This window comes from Saccopteryx leptura, chromosome 3 (assembly GCF_036850995.1).
Source record: "Saccopteryx leptura isolate mSacLep1 chromosome 3, mSacLep1_pri_phased_curated, whole genome shotgun sequence".
In the NCBI taxonomy this organism is placed as follows: Eukaryota; Metazoa; Chordata; class Mammalia; order Chiroptera; family Emballonuridae; genus Saccopteryx; species Saccopteryx leptura.
The window spans coordinates 254,137,493-254,157,120 of record NC_089505.1 but is presented as its reverse complement, the minus strand read 5'-3'; the positions used below and the strand labels follow the sequence as shown (position 1 = coordinate 254,157,120).

General features: G+C 39.1%; 1 protein-coding gene across 2 annotated transcripts in view; it reads left to right on the top strand.

Annotated features, from left to right (window-relative positions):
• The first annotated feature begins 473 nt into the window (after positions 1-473).
• Positions 474-19,628, top strand: part of UGP2 (UDP-glucose pyrophosphorylase 2) — a 59,025-nt gene continuing 39,870 nt past the window's right edge. Inside the window, exons 1-2 of one of the 2 annotated variants that reach the window (XM_066378164.1) lie at positions 474-741; positions 19,489-19,616. In XM_066378164.1, the coding sequence (XP_066234261.1) occupies positions 19,503-19,616 (114 nt within the window). In that variant the 5' untranslated portion in view covers positions 474-741; positions 19,489-19,502. Of the gene's footprint in view, positions 742-1,135; positions 1,715-19,488; positions 19,617-19,628 lie in introns of those variants that run through there. The other variant, XM_066378163.1, reaches the window with a different exon arrangement.

Here is a 19,628-nt window from a genome sequence, read left to right as displayed (position 1 = left end):
CAAATGAATCAGTCCTCTTGTTAGTGGGCCCCCGATATCCCACTGCTTACTCCTCAAGGCTTTTCCATTTCCCCAGACCAGATACTGTGAGTAGAGTTTGCGAAAAGGCCTGGGCTCTCTCCCGGTAGTTGCTGTCGGGTGGTTTGGCTCTATCCGCCGGATACGTTTCTATCCTGAACCTCTGGTAGGCGGGAACATTTTTACGAACTGAAAAATAATCCCTCCCTTGCGGAAGTATCCGTTGAAAACTGAGTATTTTACTAGTGAAACATCTCTGCCCGGCCGCCTCCTATGCAACACACACGCACGGAACCCCGGTCTTTGGCGCGGCGCCTACCCGGGCAGGGTTTTGTAGGGCCGCAGACGCCCCGCCCTCTGACACTTTCTCGCGTCTCATTGGCCAAGTCATGCATCCGCTTCGGCTCCTGACTGGCAGCTACTCCTGTCGGTCTGCGTGGTAGGAACATTTCCGCATAGAGGGGCTGCTGCAAATGGAGGGGGTGGGGAAATATTCAGGAGAGAGTGAGGGGCTTAAGGAGTCTGGATCCGGCAGCTGGGTGGGCGGAGGGCGTTAACTGCCGGGCTGCAACCACTAGCGAGGGGTTCAAGGTGTACATGTGTGAGGGGAGAGAGGGAGAGAGAAGGGTGCCTCTGAGGTGACATTCTCTCAGCCTGCGAGTCTTCTTCCCGGGGCGCCATAAACGCCCCCAATTTCCCTGCGGCTAAAGGAAGAGGAGGAAGGTGGGTCTCGGTGGCGGTTTGGGAGGGGCCAGGGCGGGCTTTCCACCACCCGGAGGAGGGTGTGTTTCCCACTCGGAGCTGTGTAGAGTCTTTCTCTTCTGCCCACTGTGTGGCCTCGGAGGCCGGATTTGGGGTTTGAACGAGCGCTGGGCAGGAGGGGCTGGAATGTCTGCGAGGAAGATTGGGGCCTCTCGGGGCTCCTGTCCGTCGGACTCGGAGCAGCACGAGGGTTCTCCCCTTAGTGTGCCTCGGGGGAGGGGCGATGTAGCCTCGGCCCCTCCCTCCCTCGTGAAAATGCAGCGGCTGGGTTTTCGCTGCTCGCGACGGAAGGCGGGGAGCTGGAGGCCCCCGCCCGCGCTGGGAATTCTTAGCACCTCCTAGTCCCAGGATATTTATGGGAGGGTAGAAATGGTTGCTTCTCTCCCTTCCCCCCGCCACCCCCTGCCGGTCTCAGACGTCCTGCTTGGGCCGGGGCCGCTGTTGGCCGGTTTTGCGTGGACTTGGCTGTAGTCTCTACAGCGTTGAGGGGAGGGAGAGCCGGGGGGAGCGGCCCGCCAACCCTGGAGGGCGTGGGGGCCCGGGGGCGGTGAAATAGCAGCTGTAGATCCGCCTCTTTCATTGATGAAATTTAAGTTCGTGTGATTTTACCTTTCCTGGGTGTCTCCAGTTGGCCCTCATTTGTGTCAGGAGCGCAGTGTAGTTAAGAGTTACGAGCAGACTCAGTCGCACCAAGTTTCTGTCTTTGGAAGTGGAGGAGGTTTTTCTTTTTTTTTTTTTTTTTTTTTTCTGGAGCCGGTTTTATTCGCTTCGAATAAATACTCCCTTAAGTGGCTAAACCTAGGAAGAGGAGAAAGAACACGTCGGTTGTTAAAACGAGAGGAAATCACTACCTGATAGCGTGACTTCTCTGGAAATTAACATATACCTAACCAGAGTATTTTAATAAACCCTAAAATGTCGAGATTTGTACCAGGTAAGACACGCTTCTTCTTATCTCGCGGGTTGCTTCTTCTGAATTTGGGTACTGGCACTCGAGAGGGTAGGTGGGTAGTTTGGAAGTGGGAATGTTCATTTGAGATACTATTTGCGAAACCCTTTTTTGTTAAATTGACATTTGAGCAGCCTTGAGCTGCTGGGCTGGCTTTTAGATACGTATAATTTATACCCCTGTGCTCTGCTGGGTTTAGTTCTGCCTCTTTGAAATCAGGTTAGTAGCACTCTCGCTCCCCGGGATAGTGGCTGTAAATGATTGTAAAACAGGATTTTAGCTGTTGATTAGTCTGTTTTTCTTTTTCCTGGTCGAAGTTAAGGTAACCGTGCGGACAGAAAAGGGAACTGGGAAGGCGGAGGGAAGGCAGGTGGGTTATGCCAGGACTGTTGGGGGAAGCTTTAGTGTTCTCTGCTCCTATTCCATTTGTGTACTTGGTTTGAGTCTCAGATTCATTTATTGCGAAACCAGGAGTAGCTCATAGAAGCTGGAGGTCATTTCAGCAGGAGAAATGACTTTGCTGCATTGCTGTTTATTTTTTTTCCTTCTTTAAAATCTGCAAAGATTAAGGTTTCTTTGGAATTTGAAAATTGCCCTCCAAATTCTACATGCGCATTAAAAAGAGGTTAGGGAATTCCTCTCAATTGTATTAAGCAGTGATATTGCGTGTATGTGTGTGTACCTTGTATACTTTGAAATTGGTGCTATCTTAAACCTCTGTCACCAGTTTATAGCATAGAATTCGCCTTTTGATATGCAAGTAAACCCTTTTCTTGCAGACACCAGAGTATGAAAGCTTCAGCCATCTTGCTGAACACACAGCTAGTAAAGTTCACAACCACTTAATGTGACTCTCGATAAATGCAGATGTACTTTAAAAATTGTCAGTAAAGGCCATCATTTGACAGTGGGAATAAAAATGCCCTACTAAATTTCACATCACTTTGTTAACTCCTCTCTGAGCTTTGTATAAAAACGTAAGAGAATTTGACGGCCTGCCTTTTTATGGAAAACGGGACACATGCCCGCCTTTAGCACTAAGCTCAGTTGTCATTAGACTTTCAAATCCGTGTTATGCTTTATATGTGGTGAGAGATGCTACTTACATGCTTATTGAACAAATTTCTTAGTCAAAAATAGCAAGGCAGAAGTAACTGTTAGAAACTTGGTGGTTTTGTAACAGCAACAACAAAATTCAATTACCAGAAGACCAGTATTTTGCAAGAATATGCTTAGTAAAAGTGGACAAGTCACTTCTCTTTAAAAGTTAAGAGTATTAAACTCCAGCTGTTCCTGTAGTTGTGCTTTAAAATAGTTTGCAGAGATTGTGCACGTTGACTGATTTCACAGCCTTTTACTGTTACTGGTTAACAGTCTTCAGGTGATTTTAAATTAAGTAGCGATACCTAAGCTAAGAATTGCTGTGAAATTTATTCCTTTCCCTTTTCATTTACTTTTTTTAAAAATAAGCTTCTTATCTTGGAATACTTTAAAATTTATAGGAAAGTTGCACATTTGTCAAGACTAAGGATTTATCATTGGTACATTACTACTAATAGACTTATTCAGGCTACTTTGCTATAACTCAGTTCTGTATTGCATTTAGTTGTGATACACTTTTGCTTTAAAGGGTAGTTTTCCTTTTAAGTTGGCAGTTTTGCATCCCCCCCCCCCCCCAGTTAACATGATTGTGCTCCTGTTTATCATTGCTTAAATTTTGTACTTCAGGTGTAAACCCTTTATATGTTATTAGCTGTTGCTCTTATAAATGATAAACCTAATTGGCTAACGACTCAGCTGTCTCCACCGATCAGTTTTCAAGTGTAAGGACTGGGAGTTTTGTTTTTGAATGTTTTTTGTTCATTAAATTTTTTATCTTTGTTGTAGGAATAACTGACATTCCCACTCATTGACACGTAGGTTGTGCCACTCCATGGGGAAAGACTGAACAACTATTAGGCCCCTAATTGTTCATACGTTGTCTCATTTAAACTTTACAAGAGCCCTTACAGCTGAGGAAATGTAAATATCTTGTCCAAAATTCACAGCTAGTAAGCACTGAAATTTGTATATGTATAGATGTGTCTAAAACCCTTGTCCTTTCCAACACTTTTTGCCTCTTACATTAAAAACTTACCTGAATGGCGTGTTTCTCCAACTATAGACTGTCAGTTCCCTTTGAGCAAAGATGGAATCATATCCCCCTGGGGGAAATATAGTATCTTGAAGTTGTTGGTGCTCTAAAAGTATTTGTTATGGATGGTAAATGAGAAACTCAGCACTTTCCATGTTCTTTTAAATTTTTCTTAGAGCTTGATTTTAGAGCTAGAGAAACATCAATTTGTGCTACTTATTTATGCATTCATTGGTTGATTTTTTTTTTTTTCCAAGAGAGACAGGAATGGGGAGATAGGGTGACAAACATCAACTCGTAGTTGCTTTTACTTTAGTTGTACATTGATTGCTTCTCATAAGTGCCTTGACCAGGGCCAAACTAGTGTCCCCTTGTTCAAGCCAGAGACCTTTTGGGCTTAAGCTGGCAAGCTTTGGGATGATTCCCCTGCTCAAGCCAGTGACCCTACACTGACGAGCCCCTTCTCAGAGCTAGAAACTTTGGGGCTTTGAACCAGTGACCCCTGCGTTCTGGATGTATGCTTTATCCACTGCGCCAACACTGGTCAGTCTTCATTGGTTGATTCTTTTATGTGCCTCGAACCGGGATCCAACCTTGGTGTTGGCACATCCAGACGATGCTAACTCAGATCTCGTGCCAGGGCTCCATGTCCTTTTTAGTAGGTTAGCCTACATTTTTGGTTGTAGTTTTTTATAACACCTCTTAAGATGACATAAATGGTGAGAGACATAAAAGGATGACTTAGGTTTGAACCCTGTTGCTTAGAGGTGACTTTAGATGCCTAAATTTTCTGAACCTCAGTTTTTACTTATATAAACATTGGGTATTAATACTTATGCTACAGGGTTATTGGGAAGCTGAAATGAGATGAGTTACATGAATTTACTAGTCACATATTAGATGGCAAGTAATTTTTACTTTGTTTCTCAAAATGACAATGACCTTTCAGATAGCATTGCCACCATATGGATAACTACATTTCATCAACAGAAGTAAGCAGAAGCAAGGCAGATATGATAGGTCTTTATTTTTCCTCTTTAGGTTTGGTGTTCAGGCCCCCAACATTTGGGAGTTGAGATGTTTTACAACAAAGAAAAATGTGGGGCCAAAGCAGGGAGCTTAGCAGTGATAGTTATATAGTTGGTCAGTTTTTGTTTGTCCAGTCTCCAGAAAAATTTTGAGTGCTTACAGTGTACCATATTGATATATCTCGTGTAACCCTTATGGTCGGAACTTGTAGTTCAGAAGATGTCTTATATATGTGTGTTTTTTAATTTCCTAGAAATTGGGGTTGCTATAGTTGGCTTGTATCTCTTCGCCCAAATCTAGACAGCGTGCTTTGACAGGAAAGCTGGGCATCTTCATTCTCAAGTGCTTTAACCATAAGTTATGGGTTAAAAATGTTCAATTAATAAAACTACTTCATGTTGATAGACAGAAGAGTTCTCAATATATATTCCTTGGCCAAAAGAAGATTCAACTTTTTTTTGGTATCTCCCAGGTCTGTGTTCCTCAGGCACTTATCCTTTTCATAGGAAGATTCTTTACTGGTTCTAGGGCATAATGCCTTAGTTTGGTGTATTCTGCCTTCAGGTCACCTGCCTGCCTGTGATATTACTTCTCCGTTTGCTAGTTTTCTTCCCTTGAGGGGTTGTTGCAGAGCCCCCAATTATTCTGATTCAGCATGAGTACTAGCTGACTGAGAAGGGGTTCCTTATCGCAGTTGGAGGTACTAGATTTAATCAGCAGTTGTGACTTTTTGCCAGGTTTGTCATTCCATGCTGTTTGGGTGTTGCTTTTTTAAAAGTTCTGAGAGCTATGGGGTAATCTCCCTACATGATTTAAATCTTATAAATGGTAAAGGGACTATTGTCATCTAGCCAGCTAAGGCCATGTTATGTGCTTATACTATAATATAGGAACTTAAAAAAAAACAAACTTTTTAGTAGACCATTATCTATTTAAATTATATAAACATGTCTCTTAATTTTCTTAAATTTAAGTACTTACACTTCAGGGGAAGCCATTTGAGTATCTCTTTGTTGAAAAATATTTGAGGCCTGTCAACTTTCCTTTTTGTTGGCATTTTCTTTTTAGGACTCTTGGTGAATGCTTATTTGATAGATGGTAGCAGGCCAGGGAGGATTAGCTGAGCTAATAACTAGAGGGGTCTCAGATAAACATAGGGATGAGAAACACTGGGCTAGGTTGTGGAGGTTGGATCTTGGCCTGGTTCTTCTCAAATCCTAAAACCAAATTTAGCCTATTACTGATTATTGGACTAGGATGTTTTTAGCCCAGGGGGTTATGGCATGGATTCGAGAGGCAGAGCAATGACTAAGGCACACTCCTTGTTTTTTAAAGATGTGGTTTAGGATTCCTTATGCTTCTAGGGTGGGAAGTGAGGGATTTAATTACATTCAGAGTCACAGTTATGAATGGAAAACCAAAAGAAACTCAGAATAAGGAGTTGAGTTGATGAAAACTTTTTTTTTTTCATTGTGGACCTTATAATCTCAATGGTTAAATTCTTGATGACTGGTTCTTACTTCTAGTAACATGGATTTTCATTTGTGAAAGCCAACTGAGGAAATAAGAAATTGGCAAGGAACATTAGAGAAATAAGAAATACTAGTACTTACACTTTTTTAATATTCCGAAGATAAATTGAAAAATAACTTTAAGAGGAAATTACTCTAAGACATGAATTTTTGGACAGTGTTTTTATGTAATATGGATTCACACACATGCTCTTTGTGTTATTTTTTCTCCATAGACAGTTGTAGTAACTTAAAATAATAGTATACTTAATTTTATGTGAGGAACATTAGTGGGCCTAATAATGAAAATTTTCTAGGTAAAAGAATATACTGTAGTTTTCCAGTTTTCACCAAGTTGTATTTAGTACTTTTTGTATGAAGTGCAGGAGTTCTCAGAAAGTCAGATACATCCGTTATTGAAAAGTTAATATGAACAAATATTTCAGTCAAGCCAACTCTGGATTATCTGTAAAAATAAATAATTAAGAGTTGATTATGCTAACTTTCCATAATGCTGTTCCTTTTGATATCTAGTATTTATGCCAGTGGAGAAAATTCTAGTAATATTAGAATAAAATTGTGGGGTAGATTCTCTGAGAGTTTGGGATTTAGTGAATGAGGAAATTCCCATACCACTTTTTGATTGTTTAGGATCTCAAAAGTTTTTCTAAAGACTGGTGTCCTTTTGACACAGCCTACAGTTTCTTTTCTAAAATATATTTAAACTTGGTTTAATAGGGTTCGAATTGTGGACATCTTGAGTAATTTAATGGATTGTTCAGGTACATTGACTATTAGTTGAAACCATTTTTCTTAGACCTTTATAATTCTACTACCAGGCATGCATCTTTTTGTTAATAACATTAAATTCTTTGAAAGTTGGCTTGCTAAACTATTGAAAGAAAAGTAAACTTTGTGTTTTTTGATTGGGCTTGTGTGTGAGAAAGGGGATAATACTTCATTGGAAAGCTGTTTCCCAATTCTCTAGATTGGTGATGCAGGCATTTCCATTTATTTGTTGCACAGTAATTGTCTAGGACTCAAATTCTTCCTCTGCCAAAAGTCCCATTGTTTATTTTTCTTAGTCATTGCCAAATGAAATTGATTGTGCCCCCAAATTATTTTGATAATTAAGGATTGTTTTTGAGAACCATTGAGAAACTGGCTATGTTGTCTTAGTTAACTTATATAAACAGCAAAATGTTTTATTTTCCAAAACACTTCTAAGAAATTTGTTAATTTTTTTGTATGTAAAGCAAGAGAGTTCCCGTTTCTCTGTGATTTCAGTTGTAGCTTAAAAAATACTATTCATTGTATTCATGTCAATGATATAGTCATATTATTTTTAATTGACTAATTATTAATCACCAAATTGTAAAAAATACTATTGTAGGGGGACACTGCCTTTAGCACCACTCTGTGGTGACCTGCAGATGAGGTGATTGGTGTTTGGTTTTTCTCTGGTTGTTGTCCTGGCAAAGGCTGATGTGATGTTTCCTTTATGTTATAACCCTGTCTAGAATTTTCAAACTTCTAAAGAGTGCAGGAAAATAGAATAACACAATTCTCTGCACTGTTTTGGGTTCATTTATGCCAGTGGTAAGTGCTTAAGCTTGGTAATAAAATATTTATAGAGTGCATAAAAGCTTTCTTTGATTTTTCATTGCCCAGAAAATAAACTACATAGAAGGAAAAGTTAAAGAGCATAAGAGAATGCTTATTCTGTTATGTAGTTGTAACCTTACATAATAGACATATTTGGATTTTTGCCAGTTTTCATTCAGATTTGGTGGCATACGCCAGGATATGGCAAACCACATAAATGCGCTGTAACCAAGAAAGGGGAGATCTCCTTCCAGGAAGGAGAGCAGGGCACCAGGTGGCAGGGTTTGGATTTCAGTTGAGCACTGCCACTGTGTCCTAAAGCAAGTCAACTCCCCTTTACCCCCCATCCTCCTGCCCTGTTTTATTTTCAGGATGAAGGAACTGTACTCACTGACCTTAAAGTCTTACTGAGTTTAAAAGTGTAATCTAAATGCACATATATAAAATTACAGGGCAGGCTTGCCCTATAAGTTTTTGGTCCTTGATGGCAATTTTATATTATATTCCTTTTTCTTCCTCTCAGCAAATGAGTTTGATAGGCTCCTTAGCATGCCTTCTTTCTTATCCATTAAATTTAATGCAAGGTGCTAACTAGTAACACATCTCTTCTGAATATTCTGTTTTTCAGAAGTGATATTATTAATGAGAAGTCTGGTTTAGGTATAAATTACAACAGTTACAATTTTTTTTTTTAAGTGAGAGGACAGTAGTCAGAGACTCCCGCATGCGCCCTGACCAGGATCCACCTGGCAAGCCCACTAGGGGGCTGTGCTCCGCTCATCTGGGGCTCTTGCTTTAATGCAACCGGAGTCATTTTTTAGTGTCTGAGGTGGAGGCCATGAATCTACCCACAGTACTGGGGCCAACTTGCTCGAATCGAGCCTTGGCTGTAGGAGAGGAGGATAAGAGAGAGAGAGAAGCGAGGCAGGTAGGGGTGGAGAAACAGATGGTTGCTTCTCCTGTGTGCCCTGATTGGGTATCGAACCCAGGACATCCACACGCTGGGCCGACACTCTGCCATTGAGCCAACCGACCAGGGCCAACAGTTACAGTTTTTTCAATTATTTATTTTATTTATTTATTTTTTGAGAGAGAGAGAGCGAGAGAGAAAGAGACTGGAAGGAGAGAGATGAGAAGCATCAACTCATAGTAGTTTCACTTTAGTTGTTCATTGACTGCTTCTCATACATGCCTTGAGTTGGGGGCTCAAGCCAAGCCAGCGGCCCCTTGCTCAAACTAGCAGCCTTGGGCTCACACCACAGACTTGAGAATTATGTTGATGATTCCACACTCAAGGGGTTTCCAACTTGGGACCTCAGCATTCTGGGTCAACACTCTATCCACTGTGCCGCTACCAGTCAGGAAGTAATGTTAACATTTTTTTTTTTAAGTAAGCAGTGTATGATGAGCAAAAAATCTCAGTTAGCAAGTGACTCTGCATATTTAATGCTGGAGTATTAGAACAGTTCTCAAAAGCCTAGTATCTTTTTTGTTATCAAAAAGCATTTATTAAGCATTCATAAATATGTAAAGCTGAGTCATTTAAAAACATGTAAATGTAAACTGTCATACTGTAGTTTACAATCTGAATTAATCAACATTGACTTTAATACTAAAAAACCATATAAAAATTGAGCATATTAAATAAACTAATTTTTTTATATGATTAAATGTCATGGACTATAACTTTTCCGTATTTTTCCTAGTTATGCTAAACTGAAATAATAATTGTCGAATTTTAATTTCTAAAGTTAGTGAAATAATATGTTAACATGTATATAGGATAATAAAAAATTGAAAAATTTAGAGGTCATTTTGTTTAGATTGCCTAACAATTTGGAATTATTTTCGACAGTGTCTCTAATACTTGGCTAATATAATCAGCCCCTGCTTGAGAATCCTTAAGGACTGTAGATACCGAGGACATAGTCCATATTTTTCTTAACTCTCCTTTTCCCATGATCAGAAATGGCTCTTACATACTTTCTGTTTGGCCTTATCTGTGCCCAGCCCATAACTATCATAATAGGTTCCTTATTTATTTAGTCAGCATTACTTGAGTATATTTATTATATCTCAAGCTCTGTGGGAATACAACAGTGAACAGTAATAGAGATGATTTGTTCCTACAGAGGTTGTAATTTGTTAATAGACATTGAATAGATTTTTAACATGTAATGTTATAAAGGAGTGGTACAAAGACCTATCATGTGAGCATGTAATGGGTAATTTTGCTTAGTTTAGATTTTTAGGTCTGACCTGTGGTGGCACAGTGGATAAAGCGGTGACCTGGAACACTGAGGTTGCTGGTTCGAAACCCTGGGCTTGCCTGGTCGAGGCACATATGGGAGTTGATGCTTCCTGCTCCACCCCCTTCTCTCTCTGTCTTTCTATCTCCCTTTCACCTCTCTCTCTAAAAAAAAAAAAAAAAAAAAAGAATAAATAAAGTCTTTAGAAAAAACTAAAAAAAAAAAGCTTCATATAAGAGTTGTGGTAGAAAGGAAGGGTTCTTTGAATGTTCAGAAGCTACCACCTAAAGCACTAGGAATGGCACTCCCAAAAGAGCAGAAGCAAAAGTCAGAGTTTGAGCCTCTGGAGGCAGTTGGATCAGGTTTCCTGGATCTATCCTGGGACGGTTCTCATGATTTTAGAACTCATACACATAGGTTATTAACTTCTGTTTTCCCCCTCTTTTCTACATACCTTTCTCTAAAAGTATTGAATGACACTTGAGATGTATGCTTTGGAACAAATTTATAATAGTTAGGATGCTTTTAATTTCACAGAGCAGAAAAGTACCAACTCAGTTGGCTTAAAAAATGAGGGACTTGTATCGCATGAATCTTGAAGTAGGATATCCCAGGGTTGGTTAATTCAGTACAAAGATTGCATCAATCTTTCCTTCTCCCTTAAGCATATTTATCTCATTCTTGGATCAGCTTCCTTTAAGATCACTGAATAGTAGAAGAAACTAAAGGTGAGAGAGATGTGGACACATACTTGTTATGTCCAAGGTTGGAAAAGGTACTGTTTCTTTCTCATGTGCTGCTTTTTCTCAATGAGGAATGCCTTTCTTCAAAGTCGTTTGTTAAACTACCTTCATTGGCTTACTGGTCAGAATCATATGTATTACCGTATTCCCCATGTATAAGATGCACCTTAATTTTGGGGCCCGAAATTTGAAAAAAAAAAATGTATTACATAAAGTTATTGAACTCAATTTTTATTCATCATAAAATTCATACAACTTCTCATCACTGTCAAACCTCCCATCCATTAGCTTGTCCTCATCTGTGTCTGATGACAAATCACTGTCTTCATATATTGCCTCCTCCTCAGTTCCATCTATGGCATTTGGAATGTCACACTTCCAAATGATTTGACAATGATCTCAATCTTGATACTGTCCCAAGATTGTTTCATCCAGGTACAGACTTCTTCTATAGTTGGTTTCTTCACTCTTCCTGCTGGTGTCAAATTGTCCCCCAAAGGCTTCATCCATTGGTTCCATTCGTTTCTCATGGCAGCTTTAAAGGGTTTGTTAATGCTGACGTCAGGTGGTTGGAGCTGGGATGACAAGCCTTCAGGTATGATGGCAAGTTTTGTATTTTACTCTGCAGCAGTGTTCTTTGTATTTTTGTTATGTATGTCCTGAACTGATCAAGCACCAATAGGGTAGGTTTGCATAAGAGTCCACCTGGTCTCCTGCAAACATTCTCAGACAAGAGCTTCATCCCATCCTGATCCATCTAACACTCATCATGAACGTGGAAAATCACTCCTTAATGAATGTCTTCTTTTGGTATAGTTTTGCGTTTGAAAATCAGCATAGGAGGCAGCTTGTTTCCGTCAACACGACAAGCTAGAACAACTGTATAATGGCTATTTTCATGTACACTTGTCTTCACAGGTACAATTTTAACCCCCTTCTTATCAACAGTTCTGTTACTTGGGACATCAAATGAAGGGGACTTGTTTATATTTGCAATCTGTCCCAACTTAAACTGATGTGTCTTCCAACATAGAATGACAAAACAATGAAATTCAGGGACCTTCTGCTCATAGCTTTCAGGCATCTTTTGGGCAAGTCTGGTGTGTGTATGCATGTTTAGTCCATTCCGTTTCATGAACCTAAAGCACCAGTTGTGTCCTCCTTTGAAATCAGCAACTTTTTCATCAGCAGTTCTTGCCTCATGCTGAGCCATCTTTGTGGACACAGAAATTCCAATTGCCCTTAGCTCTTCAATCCATATCTTCAATTCCCTCTCTAAATCAGGCCATTTTGCTGACTTGTCTCTCATGGCCTTCTTCTGCCATGGCATTTTCAGTAGGGTTTCTTCTTCCCGTAGCCAGTCTTGGATTGACTTCTCAGAGGAGGACCAAACTTACGTTCAGCAGCACGATTTCCATTCACTTTTGCAAACTGGATCACTTTTAACTTAAATTCAGCACTGTACAAAAATCTTTTCTGAGCAGAACATGGCAAAACGTATAACCTACCGTAATATACCAGTAACAAGTGTGAAACAATGAGTGCAAGGACAACAAGCTCAAAAAAGTGGAAAAAGCAAGTAAAAAAATCAACAACAGTGAGCACAAAAACAAGCTTAAAAAGCTGGGAAATGCAAGTAAAAAAACTATAACCACTGTATAAGACACACCCAGTTTTTAGACCCCCAATTTTTTGATAATGTTGTGTCTTATACATGGGGAAATACAGTATGTTTCATGCTTAAACCAATGATGGGAGGCTTTAAAAAACCTGGGCCTGGTGCCTGCTCTTAAGCACATGGCCTTGGGGCAAAAAATAGTTGATAGAAAAGCACTGGGGTAGGAGAAGAACGGTGCATGACTACACAAACATATTAACATGTAGTATGGTCTGTATAGGAGCTATATGCAAAGCAATACTGGCAGCATTTACTTATTAGATATGCATATTCTCCCCATTCAGCCCCACTGAGTCAGAATCTTTGGGAGCTTGCCCAGGGAGCTGTGTTTTAACAAGCCCTCCAGGTCATATGTATGCACATTAAAGTTACAAATGGAGTTAGGAAGTTGCAGTCTTTAGGCCAGGCGTGGCCAACAGTTTTTGTCCCCAGGCCAGATTAGAAAGAAAACTTTTTTCACAGGCTGGACGAAATATTAAAATTAAAAAATGTTAAATACAAGAACGATTACGTAAATAAAATTTTATTATGTAATTTATGAATAAATGTGACTGAAAAAATTTTAATATACAATATTATTTTAATAAAAATATAATTACATACCGTATAAATATCCAAACTATATCACAATCAATCGAAACTATTTAATTAAGAGAATGAGCTTAAAGGGGTTATATCACAAAACAATTATTTCATTTTACAAATAGCCTGGACACATTTTTAGTTATCAACTGCAGCTATTGTCTATGCTACAATGCCACTTGATTCAGCACACTTGACTACAAAAATAATGAATTGTTTGACATTGGGTGCACACTGGCAAACTCCGCCTCAAAGAATGTGGATTTCACATCGCCGCTAAACGTCAAACAGCTCATATCGAGTACAGACGAGTACAAAAGTTGTAAATCTTTATAATGGAATTTTTTTTAAAAAATAAAGAAGTATCGCAAATCCATTCGACCAATTATTGGAAGTTAACCCTAGATTAGTCACACGGCATTCTTTTCCGTGTGTCACTTCTTAAATATCTCGATTTCCAATAATCAAAGATGCTTTCGCTTCTGAGTAGCTGAGATTTTAAAGTAGTGGAGAATATTAAAAATTTAATCGCGGGCCGCATAAACTCATTACATGGACCGGATACGGCCCGCAGGCCATATGTTGGCCATGCCTGCTTTAGGCATTCTGCTTTAGTTCTTTCATTAGCTTTGGCTACTCAAAATAGTATGTCAACTTGGTTTGTGAAAACATGCCTGACTGAAGAATTTGTATATATTTCCGATCAAATGAAAGCCCATCGACTCAGAAAGAGAAGTGATGTGATTGGGATTGCAGCTTAACAGGAATCAGTCCATTCTGCATGATACCACCAGATCAGAGTGACAGATGGGCAAAATAGAAAGCTGTTTTTATTATGACCAGGAGAGTGAAAATGAGAGGGAAAATAAGATAGCAGTGGAAATGGAATGCAGTGAATAGAATTGTGATTCAATTAAGTAGTACTGGATTGGATGTAATGTTCAGGGGAAAGGTGGGAAAAGCCATAACTATGAGGTTTCTAGGTCGCCTAGGAGTAACTAAGAACGTTACTGCCATGGAGTGCAGACATTTAGATGATTTGGACCTGTTGAGTTTGTGGTACCCAGTTGAGTATCCAGGTTCAGAAAGTCTAGAAGACTAGAGGACGTGAGCCTATATATCGTGAAAAAAGGATCAGGATGAGAGGCACATATTTTGGAGTTATTAGTAAGGAGATTGGAAAGGAAATACATAGTTGAGGGAAACATGGTCCAGTGACAAAATCTTAGGAAATCCAGAGAGCAGAAAAAGAAAGAGTAGTAGTATGTTATGGAAATTGAGGCCTGGACAAAGATGTAGAATATGACGTAGGATAATATTGGGTAATGGAATCCAGAAAAGAAAAGCTTTTCTAGGAGGAATATTCATAAATAACTGAGTTTAAAGGACTGTAGTGTTGTGACTCCAGAAGAAGCTAGCTTTAACTGGCCATAAAGCTAGTCTATGTCTTTCACTTAAATGTTGTTAATTCCAGTTGCTCTTACATTCTTGAGTTTTACATTTACATGGATTGCAAGTGATTTCCTGGTTTGAGATTAAGTCAGCTCTCCAGTTCTCCAACTCTGAGGATATAATGAGTTTCCAAGGAAGGTTGGAACTATTCAGAAATAATAAATGGTGGATGGTGGCCTGGAGAGGTCTCCTCACCCTCTTTGTTGCTCTTGGTATTCTTTCTTCAGCTTTTCCATGGCCTTTGCTTAGGGAAGCTAGCTTTCTACTTTAGAGAGGAAAGTTATTTTATTTATGCCCGTTGCATGATGTCAGGGAAGAGTTTATTATGTATACTTCTTAGCTGCTGAAGTGGATGAAGTGAAATACCTGAAAACAATCACTTGTTAGATTGACTTACTGCATTTTCTCTTCCTCATTTTTTTTTTTTTTTGGTTGTTATGGTTGGCTCCAGTTGGACAGAGGAAAGTCCATGGTGTGGAAATTTTAGTTCTCATGAACAAGGAAGAATTAGGAAATGGAGGTGTGGGGGAAACTTGTAAAATAAAGTTACTGCCTGTTCTGTACCAAATTGAAGAGATTCTAATTAAGTCAACCAAGACAACTCTTAGTAAGCCCATTTTTATGTAGTAAAGAGTTTCCTTTTTGTCCCATTGAGTGTAAGAAGACATCCTGATATAAATGCTTTTGGAAGAGAACGTTATTTAGGGATTTTGTGTTGTGATTTAAGAACTAGACTAGGAGGAAAAAAATGAAAAATGAGCAAGATATTTTCATTTCAGTTTTGGGCTGGGGCTTGCCATAAACTGGCTTTGTTTCTGGGTTCCATAAAGCCTGCTCTGTGACCTTGGATAAGTCATTTAATTATTTCAGCTTTGTTTTCCTATCTGTTAATATATTAAAGGTAGATTAAATGCTCCCTCTCATCTATAAAAATGTTTTGATTTATGACTGAGGTAATGAAATGTTTAATTCTTAATTCATTCTTTTAAAGTCAAGGAGAATCAATTCTCTATTGATAGGAAATGAGGGACAAAACATTTTAGAAGGTTAGAAATCTTGCATTATTTAGGGGATTCTTTGACCTTTCATTAGAAGTTCAGCCATCATTGCCAGAAGTATAACCTGAGAATGTTAAGTCCAAGAAAGCTTCTAATGTCTTCTTTTCCTACCAGAAATTCCAGACCTTTCTTTAAAAATTCAGGATGGATAAGGTGACTGAAAAGGGAAATGGTGTCTAGCTCTGTGCCTCCTGGTCTGTGCAAGATAGACACTCTTCTTGATTAAGCATTTATTCTTTATTCTAGAATATTTTTTATTCATTGAAAGCTTTTCCTTATTCTCTAATTACGTAGAAATAGAACTTCACAGTGGTACTTTCCTCAGGGAAAGGAGAGGGAAACAACTACGGAATGGAAGTGATAGGCATGTTGTAATGTTCTTTTGTTGTGTAAGCTATGCATATTTGTAGAGGGGGTAGAAGGAACACAAATTGTTCTTCCTTTGCATCTGGTGCTATGTCAAACAAATGGGAGGAATAACGTTTAGGGCTATTTGTCACAATTTGTTTGAATCTGTCTGGTTTATTTTTGTTGGGTTTTTTTGAACGAGTGTTTTAAGGTTGGACTTGCTGCAGCTGACAAAGATCATATATAATATTAAATGTGAGCTCTTCAACCAGCTTCTTAGCTTGGCTTGATAGGATAGTGGCATGGGTTCTGTGCATTTTGGCTTTAAATCATGTACATCAATAGGCTGTTGTTCTGTAGAGTCTCTAAAGTTTGATGTGGGTTTATTTTGGACTGTTCTCATGTAGTCAAATCTCAGACAGCTACTAGAGTTATTTTTAAACTTAGCAGTTACATTTAGTTTTATCTCATTTTGGCATTTGCCCAGAATATAAGTAAGTTAAATGTTTCCATGACTATATTTTTTAGGAATGTGACTGTGAATGCTGGCCTTTCAGGATCTAACTTCAGTAACAAAGCAGCAAGTCTGTCTATAGATGTCTTTGAGTCTTAACAAAAAAAGAAATATTAAAAATTATTATATAGTAATTTTTTTATCTGTTTTAATCAGTCTGTGACATACAAACAATTCATCTGTTTTAGAGGTTTTATGTTTAGTATATTTTTCTTCCATATTATTTTCTAGACATTAATATAGGAGTTGGCTTAAAGATTGGGGAAGAGACATCCCAGGTATAGATGGGCAGCAGCATGGAGGACTTAACCTGTGATAGATTTTAAATTATGACTAAACTAGCCAAGGGATGAACATGTGTGGTTGATGTCACATTAACCTAGTTTAAAATGTACTGGAGGAGTTTTTTAGTTACCATAGTTATGCAAACAAGCTCATGCATTGTCCTAGGTTTTTACAGTTCATAATCAAATTGCTTCTTACTGGTTGAAACATATCTATCTTTAGGTTGTTTATGGAACACACATATTTTTGTTTCTTGGTGGCTTTTAGATCACAAAATCCTTATTTGTAAGCTGCAGTTTGGGTCACTTTGGCTGTTTTATTGGAGTCTGTAAACTTAATTGTGTTGTTTATCCCTGAAAGACGACAGACAAGACAAGCACAAACAAGACGAGATTAGGTACGTTTAGGGTGGTATGGCCGTAGACAAAATGAATACAGTTAAAAAATGGCTATTTTAGTATTAGATTGTGTGATCTTACCAAATTTCCTTTTATTTTTCTCTTGTTTACTTTTTTTTCCCCCTCTTGGATTTTAATATGATGGCAAGTGTGTATAAAAGATTTTGAAGAGCTATGTTAAATACCTCATTTGTTAACATTTTTAGATATTAGGGAGAGGGAAAGACTGTATTAAATAAATTGTCTCAGGAGTTAACATAATATACTAATTTCTGCTCTCAAAAGTTTCTTTAAAATATTTATTATGTTGGCTTTAATTCTGTCTATATAAATGTTTCCTTCTTCCTAGATAACAAGTGAAAGAACTTGTTGGTATATGAAATATTCTGCTAAATTAACCAACATTAAAATAAATTAATTAACCAACTCCCCCCCCCCCAAGTTAGAAGTGGGGAGGCAATTAGACAGACTCCCACATGTGCCCGACTGGGGTCCACTTGGCATGCCCACCAGGGGGCGATGCTCTGCCCATCTGAGGCATTGCTCTGTTGCGGCCTGAGGCAGAGGCAATGGAGTTGTCCTCAGCGTCTGGGCCAAATTTGCTCCAATGGAGCCTTGGCTGCGGAAGGAGAAGAGGGGGAGGGGGGGAGGGTGGAGAAGCAGATCGGCGCTTTTCCTGTTTGCCCTGACTGGGAGTTGAACCCGGGTCTTCCACATGCTGGGCCAGCGCTCTGCTGCTGAGCCAACCGGCCAGGGCCTAATTAACCAACATTTGTAGAACTAATTACTTATCAAAGAAAATATTTGAACATAAGCTTCACGAATACATTTAGAAAATAAGGTTGAGGATAAAGGGAGAGGTGAACAATAATCTGATTGTCTCATGTGGGTTTTTTTTTTTTGTTTTTTTTTTTTTAGTGAGAGAGACAGAGGGATAGACAGGGACAGAAGGGAAAGGAGATAAGCATCAATTCTTCATTGTGGCACCTTAGTTGTTCATTGATTGCTTTCTTATATGTGCCTTGACTGGGGGGGGCTCCAGCAGAGTGAGTGACCCCTTGTTCAGCCAGCAATCTTGGGCTTCAAACCAGTGACCTTTGGGCTCTAGCCAGTGACCATGGGATCATGTCTGTGATCCCACGCTCAAGCTGGTAAACCCATGCTCAAGCTGGTTACCTCGGGGTTTCGAACCTTGGGTCCTCAGCCTCCCAGGCTGACGCTCTGTCCATTGCACCACCTCCTGGTCAGGCTGTCTCATTTTTAAAGAAGTAAACAGGATAATTACTATCTAGGTACTTAAGTATATAAAACATCTGAGTTTGCATTTTTCCCCAAGGTGCTAGGAGTTGTGATGTTTTCTTTTTCTGTATTTTCTATTTTTGTTTTCATCTAAAAGGCATTTCTGTCACCTTTAGTAGGATCCGTCCATCACAGAGATGCCCAGCTATACCAAAAGCCCTGATAGCCTTGTTGGGCACAGATTAGTACTAAAAAGTCTTGGCTGAAATTGAAGAGCAGAGTGAGGAAGCAGCCCTGTGCCCTTATTCTTTTAAAATGAAATTTCTGATGCCAATAACAGAAGTAGAGGCACCTTGGAATTACCATTATCTATCTTTCAAGGGCTTCTTCCAGTGAGGAATATGAACTGGAATGGCTAGCCTTCTAAAATGGACAGGATTCCTTAAATTTTTTATCTGGTCTGGAGGCGGGAGGAGTCTTTTGCTTTAGCAAAATTGCAGGACTCCTTCAGTTATCTTTGATGCAGCAGTTCTGTAAGGGCATGTTCCATAAAACATACCCTTATTAATGTTATTCCATTTGTTCTGATTTTTCTCCACTTTTAATGGCTAGGAGAGAAACATTAGTAGAGATGGAATTATGTGCTCAAATGAAGATTAATTAATCTTTTTACTTCCACCTGCCTCATCTTCCCAGAAGTGTTTCAGATATACTAGTAAAGCATATAACATATACCAAATAGTCAAACTTGAGCACTTGTGATTCTGTACTCCTAACTAGTTGACACTATTAAAATGCTGTGAGAGGATGATGAGACTATAGGATTGAACCCTTTTCATTTGCTGGAAAACCAGAAATAAATCAATTATAGCTCATCTGCTGTTTGAATGGGTATCTCATTTTTCAGTTGGTGGTTTTATATTTTTGTTTTAAGATCTTAGCAAAGCAATGTCTCAAGATGGTGCTTCTCAGTTCCAAGAGGTCATTCGACAAGAACTAGAATTATCTGTGAAGAAGGAACTAGAAAAAATACTCATCACAGCACCATCACATGAGTTTGAGGTAAATAGTAAA